We start from the raw sequence: 7,261 nt of genomic DNA, 5'->3' as shown, positions 1-7,261 counted from the left end.
TTTGTGCCAATCTGGCTGCCCACCCACACCACTGGCAAGAGTCAGGAAGACGTTTCTTTTCAGACAGACACCAGAGAGAAATGGTCCCTGGGGACCAGCCGTGACTGAGTACTGAGCTGGATGAAGGGTGGGTGTCGAACCACAGGGAGCCGCGCCCCTTCTCCCTTCTCCCTTGTGCCCACACAGCTTCTCCCCCTCCAGGTGTGTTCCTTCTGCTTCTGGCCAGTCCGTGTGATGGAGTAATGGGGCATTAGGTTAATCAAGCAGCCGAGTCACCTGATCATTTTGTACGTAGACGGCCATTATTCCACAAATGAGAATAAAACCAAACCCACTGACCATGAACACTATTTGTAACGAAATTAGTCTTTTCCTGATGATTTAGGAGGCTCTGCAGTATCTCAAAGTACCCGAGATGATGGTGAAACGGAAACTGCTCAGGCAGCTGGAGGACCAAGCGCCAGGTAACCAGGTTTTGCTTTTGAGATTTACCACTTTTTACCTTTCAATTCCTGTCTACGGTAACCCATCCTAACGCGATGACGTCACTTCCTCAGGGACCAATGAGAGACAAGTAAGTTGAAGGCATCCTAACTGAGAATTCCCGATGAGCGGTCGTGGGTTAATATCCTACAAGTGCATTTTCTGGGAGAAAACTCGGAGAGAGAGGCTGACTTTCTGAACCCCAATTCCACAGCCTGAAAGGGCCACAACCTCCCTGAGCCTGGCCAGAGCGGAGATCAGAGACAAACCAATGACGTGTTGTAAGCGGGAGGCTCTGACTGCTCAGACAGGACGCGGGTCACACTGTGGATCTCACATCCCTTGGAACAGGTGCGGATAGACCAGTGGTTCTCAACCTTCTGGCCCTTTAAATACAGTTCCTCATGTGGTGACCCAACCATAAAATTATTTTCGTTGCTACTTCATAACTGTAATGTTGCTACTGTTATGAATCGTCATGTAAATATCTGATATGCAGGATGGTCTTAGGCGAGCCCTGTGAAAGGGTCGTTCGACCCCCAAAGGGGTCGTGACCACAGGTTGAGAACCGCTGGGATAGATGGTCTTCCATTACGTCATGTAATTGTGGTCCTTTAAATCTGTAATCACACATCTATTTATAATTTTTCTCAAAATAGGCTGTTTCATTCCAACCCCAAAGCTCTATTTTAGGCGAGATCGTAATCCACGTCAAGATTAAAGGGAACTAACAATAGCAATGAAAACATCCTTGTTGGCATCTTGCTGTTGGAAAGAACCTTAGGGGAAATGCCATCTGGCATTGCTCCAGCCCCTTTCTGACAGAAACGCCCTATCTTCTTGAATACCTCCAGGTGCAGAGGACCCTGGACTGGCTGAGATGCCCTGAGAGATGCTCGCATGGCTTGAGCCTCACTGTGGGAGCCGGCGGTCTGAGGCCTCTGAGGCCTCTGTGGTCCGAGTCCTTGTGAATACCACGCCCACCCGGCCAGGCATACTCTTTCCGCAGCCAGGCTGCATGGGCGTCTGGGGAGCTGGGGATACTAGGACCTGGACAAAGAACCTTGTCCTATTTCAGTTTAAGGTTTTGCTTCCAAGGCAGAACAGAAGTACAGAGATTACAATCTCCCTCTCTTGCCCTGGCTGGTGTGGCTCAGTTGGGGGGGGCGTTGTCCCGTGCATGGAAAGGTCAATGGTTAGATTCCTGGTCAGGACACATGCTCAGGTTGCAGGCTGGGTCCCCAGTAGGGGGCGTGCAGGAGGCAGCCATCAATGTTTCACTCTCACATCAATGTCTCTCTCTCAAAATCAATAAAAAATCTTAAAAAAAAGAGAAGTGGATGCATTTATTACCGAAAAATAAAAATCTTTCAACTGATGTGCAGTTTATAGATCCTCCTCCCTGCCCTTAACACCACATAGTTTAGAAAGTAAATAAACTACTGAGGGATTACAAAAAAAAAGGCAGAATCCATAGATTTTCTGTTTAGTGTTCAAAAGGTCATTGGCAAGTACTCAGTTTCCATAGTAACAATAACAGCAGGCCTGATCAAATCAACAAATACCTACAATTTATCTGAAGGTCCCCAATGAGCTGATTAGATAAAGTCTTCAAAGCCCATGGAGGCTGTTGGAAAATCCAGTTTCCATAACGGTAAACAGAAAGGTGCCTGCTGGCTCTTTCCACACATAACCTAGCGACAGTCTCCTCTATGTTAATTTAAGTGTTTCAACTAGAATAGGAATGGGATCCTATTCGCTTGTTCATCAGCAATAGGGTCCATCTCAAAATGTTTCCGTGGAGTAAATGAAAGGAGACACGCATGTGACCCGCAGACAACCTGCAGAGGCCACCTACTGGGAGGTGGCCTTCCATCGAGTCTGGACCTCTCTCCCCACCCGCAGAGCAGCTCATGCTAATGGGCCATGAGCACCCATTGTATTCTGGCCTCACATGGGTGTGGTTCTGAATGGTCCCAATGGCGACAGTTACGATAAAGACAGAAAAAGGCTCTGTGTGCTTTTAGCTTATTTTGTTCCATTTTTAAAAAAATTGATCTAAAACAAATGATGACAACGATGAAGAGCCTGGCCCCTTGGCAGGAGGGAGGGTGTGCCCCACTGAAGGAAGCTGCTCACCTTTCTCCTCCCCCAGGCCTCCTCCCATTTTCCTGATTCTAGGACAACCCCACGTCTGGAGGTAGATGTGGTCTACATGGCCCGGGGGAAGGCCCAACTGGCTGATAAACACCACACGGACATGCTCGCTCACCGACAACATGGACGCGGACACCAAGATCCTCTGGAGACGTTGGGAACAAGGAAAAGGCGTGGCCAGACGATACCTTTCCTTCCACCTGGAAGTGGAATGTCGTACACCACCCTCTAGGCATAGCTCAAGAGGCGAATGAACGGTCCAGATCCCAGATTTTGTACAAGAGCAACGTGGAAACAACAGAGATACCGAGCTTTCCCGTGGACACGACCAGAACAAAGTAACGGTGCCGTTTCTGTGTTAACCTCTGGCTGCCGCTACCCCGACCCTGTGCCCTTTCTCCGTGCGGTTTACGTCAAACGCCTGTCAGACGTGCTCACTTTTGAGTCTCTGCTGAGGACCTCAAAGCTGCGTGGAGGCCAGTGCGGACGACTCCTCGGTGGGAGGCTATCTCCTCCCTGTCAACCGCCGAAACCCTGTTCTGTCCAGAGCAGCTGACCCACTGCCAGATACACAACATTCCCGATTCACAAACACATCACATTCCAGAAACCCATCTAAATTTACATGGGGATCTATTTTCCCACAGAAACAATGTTATAAATGGTGGTAATGTTCTAATAGGCCTCTACTTCATAAAATGGCTCGACTTCAGGACAGAGAGAATGCCCATTTCTTAGAGCATACTTTCAAAATAAAAAAAAAATATTTTTAACCCCACCCTCTTTAACCCAGTTTCTGCAGTGAAACATTTTGATGATGATGATAAAAGCTAACGATTATACATAAGTTTGCTTGGAGGACTTTTCTATTGACTAATTTAATCTTTTTAAAACACTACTACTGCCCTGGCCAGTGTGCTAAGTGGTTAGAGCGTTGGCCAGGGCACCAAAGTTCTTGGGTTCGATTCCTGGTCAAGGGCACATACCTGAGTTGCAAATGTGACCTCCGGCCCTAGTTGGGGTGTGTGAGGGAGGCAACCAACGGATGTGAGATGTGTCTCCCTCACACGGATGTTTCTCTTTTCTTCTCTTCCAACTCCCTCCCTTCTCTCCCACTCTCTCTAAAAATCAATGGGAAAAATATCCTCCAGTGAGGATTAACAACAAAAAAATCACAAACCAAAACCAAAACCAAAACAAACCCACACGACTATTAAGACAGCGTTGCTCATTATTCCCATTTACAGTGAAGCCACGCGCAGGGAGGTCAGATGGTTAACAAAGGGCAGGAGCCAGGATTTGACCCGAGTCCAGGGCTGAGCCAGAGGCTGGTAAACTGGCCCACCGGCCACTCTGGTCTGCCGCCTGCTTTTGTAAATAAAGTTTTATTGGTACCCAGCCTTGTTCGTTTGCTTACATGTTGTCTGTGGCTGCTTTTGTGCTACAGAGGCAGAGCTGGGAGCTGCCACAGGGACCCCTACCTCATAAGTACTTACTTTGAACCTTAGGCCTGCAAAGCCTAAACTATTTATTACGTGACTTTTTACAGAGGTTTGCTGGGCAAGGGCTACACCATCCTGCAGCCGCCGCGAAGGGAAGGCCGACCCTCCTCTCTGACTCTTGCACACACCTCCCTGCAGGCAGTGGAGGCCTGGGACTGGAGGAAGCCCAGACACCTGATGTCCTCGCCAGCGACGGGCGGGCCGGAGGACTGCTGACTGGCACAGGAGGCCTCATGCTCATGCCTCAATCAGCTTCCTGCCTCATTTCCAAAACGATCTGAAGCAGGGACCACAGGAGCCCAGCAGACAGGAGGGACTGCTGGCTTTCATTCATTGCTGGAACATTACTGAACAAAGAACAGATACGTACTTTACGTTTTTGACTCAGGGACCTCTTGTGCTTCATTTGAAGATGACCATGGAACAGGTTAAGGCCCACCGACACACTGCCTGGGAGACAGCGGTCAAGGTCCTGGTCAGTTTTGCCTTCCGGGCGGATGAATGGCTCCCAGGGGATGATGCCTTACAGGGTAAGGTCATTTCCAGGCATCCCGGGAATTTCCCTGGCTCCTAAGAGCTTCGCTCACTGATCATGCTGTTGGCCAGGATTTTTTAAAATCAACAACAAATTTGAAATTTTTTCCATGTTCTTATCAGATGAATACAAGCACAGTGGCAGTTATGACTGCTTGGGTGTTTTATTATTATTCTTTCTTTCATCAAACTCAATGACTTCAGATTTCTGGGGAAGGATTTGAAAACCACATTTCGGGAACTCTTTCTAGAAAAGAATAAGCATGGCCCAGAGTAGTGATTTTCAGCTGGTGTGCCACAAAAAAAGAATTTTTAAACATGTACAAAATGACAACAGCCAATAAAATAGCTGTCCAATGTGAATGAATCCAAGTTATGCCAAATTTTTTTTTTTTTTGGTCAGATCAGCAAAAGATAGAATATATTTTTTGGTGTGCCGCACGCAGTACGGGTGCCCTGACATGGACAGGTTGAAAATCACTGCCCTCGAGGAGGGATGCTGTTCAATGAGTGAGTCCTGCCCCTAGAAGGACCAGCTACCAGGTGGTATTTCATTGATCTGACTCACCACTGACTTTTAAATGAAAACACATTGCACTCAGCTGAATGAGACTGTTACCAGAGGCTGGAAAGTGTCTATAAAAGAGTGTTTGGGGTGTGGGCGGATGGGTATGATGGAAAGCAAGTCTGTAATGCAGGTCCAGGGAGAGAGAGGAGCAGAGAGAGGAGGCTGGAGACAGTGGGAAGCGATCCAACTGTGACTGAGGCCTGAGCGGGAGGGCATGGGGTAAAGGCAGTCCCCCAAAGTGCACCCTGAGGCCCAATGGCACCCCATTTGGGAGGGCTGGCTGTCCCCCAGCTTCTCAACAGTCTGGTCCTGGGGAAATGTCGCAATGATCGTTTACAAACCCCCACAAAAAGCCGCTGTCTGAGCAAACCCCGGCCTGGAGTCCGACCTGGACATTCCCTGTAAATGCAGGACGGCAGGTGTCGTAACATCCTCGGCGACTTTTGACAGCATCACTCGGGGCTTCCTGCCCAGTCTCTTGCAGCGTGTTCTACAAACGCTCTAAGCAAACATGCTAACAGAATCCCAGCAGATTCTAGGAAGCACACGCTGAAAGACCATCAAAGGGAAAGCTGGGATGTGAGTTCGCACAGGCGCCCCGCGCATGCAGCTGGGCGGACATAACCTTTCCAGTCTGGTGGGACTCGCCCGCGGCCGGTGCTCCACCGCAAAGGGCACGGCTCTCCCGGGAGGGAGGGCAGCCACCGGCAGGGCGCGCACACACGGCCGCTAACCAGCCTCTGGGGAGAAACGAAATGCTGCACTCTTGGCCACAAGCCCTCTGGTCTGTGTTGCTTTTTTTGAGTTTGGAACTCTGACCTTTATAAAAAGCTGGACTCACTGCCCAGAAAAACAGGAAGGCCACTCACCAGGAAGCCCTGGAATGAAGCACTGAAAGTGGGTTAACGTTTCTCCGCCAGCAAAGCGACGTCTCAGCCATCAACGCGGTGCCCCCCTCATGATGCCCAACACCGTTCCCCTCCGTGGTCCCCGCCCCTGTGATCGCTAATGACCGCTCCATGGCGGGACAGCCAGCACGGCTGTGTCATCCCCCAGACTGGCCACGTGGCATTGGGGATGGGGCTCCTGTCCTCAGCTTGGGGTGGAGGAGGCAGTAGATAATCCAACAAGTGAAGAAAAAAGCAAGCAGGAAAAGGGTTGTGCCTGGCCAAGTTGCTTGAAGCTACCCCTACGCTAACGTTCATCCCTGTGTACCTCTACTAGAAAACACTAGAAGGCAAACACAGATACCCAACGGGGAGCAGAGAGAGCCGGTGGCCTTCCCCACAGATCTAGAGCCAACATGAAGATGCTGGCGAACCAATCGCCCCCAAACACACTCCCAAGTGAAGGCCACAGTGACCCCTGCCATCTGGAGGCACACAGCCCCTCCTCCTCATGGGAGCCCTGCCCGGCTCCCCAAGACTTGCGAACCAGTTTCTTATGCAGAGATCAGCCGCGTCCTCTTCCCAGGACGTTTGGTCTCCATTCTCTAGATCAATGGTTCTCAACCTTCCTAAGGCCGCGATCCTTTAATACAGTTCCTCATGTTGTGGTGACCCCCAACCATAAAATCATTTTTGTTGCTACTTCATAACTGTAATTTTGCTACTGTTATGAATCGTAATGTAAATATCTGATATGCAGGATGTATTTAGGCGACCCTTGTGAAAGGGTCATTTGACCCCCAAAGGGGTCGCAACCCACAGGTTAGGAACCGCTGCTCTAGATGCTAAGAGACACAGAATGCCAACTGCTTGCAAAGGAAACGCAGATCAGGGACTATTCCTGGTTTCAAACGAAGAGAAAGAGCAGCATTTAAGCTCCTCTTTGCCTTTCCGCTATGGGATGTGACCACACCAGCCTGGCCCTGCCTGAAGCGAAGCTTTCTCAAGGAAAGGGGCCCTGGAGGGTGTGTGGGTGTCCTCACCTCGAACTTCTGCCTGAGCTCCGCGTTCCCCTCCTCATCCCCTTCTGGAATGGGCACGTTGTAGTACTCCCCTTCTTTGCATCAGCA

General features: G+C 49.9%; 1 protein-coding gene across 1 annotated transcript in view; it reads right to left on the bottom strand.

Moving 5' to 3' along the window:
• PRKCA (protein kinase C alpha) overlaps positions 1 to 7,261 on the bottom strand; it is a 276,998-nt gene that overhangs the window by 42,985 nt on the left and 226,752 nt on the right. Inside the window, 1 exon segment of the mRNA XM_006776670.2 lies at positions 7,175 to 7,248. Coding sequence (XP_006776733.1) covers positions 7,175 to 7,248 — 74 coding nt within the window.

This window comes from Myotis davidii, unplaced genomic scaffold (assembly GCF_000327345.1).
Source record: "Myotis davidii unplaced genomic scaffold, ASM32734v1 scaffold69, whole genome shotgun sequence".
Lineage (NCBI taxonomy): Eukaryota > Metazoa > Chordata > Mammalia > Chiroptera > Vespertilionidae > Myotis > Myotis davidii.
Note: the sequence above shows the minus strand (reverse complement) of the source record. Positions and strands in the feature narration are given on the sequence as shown.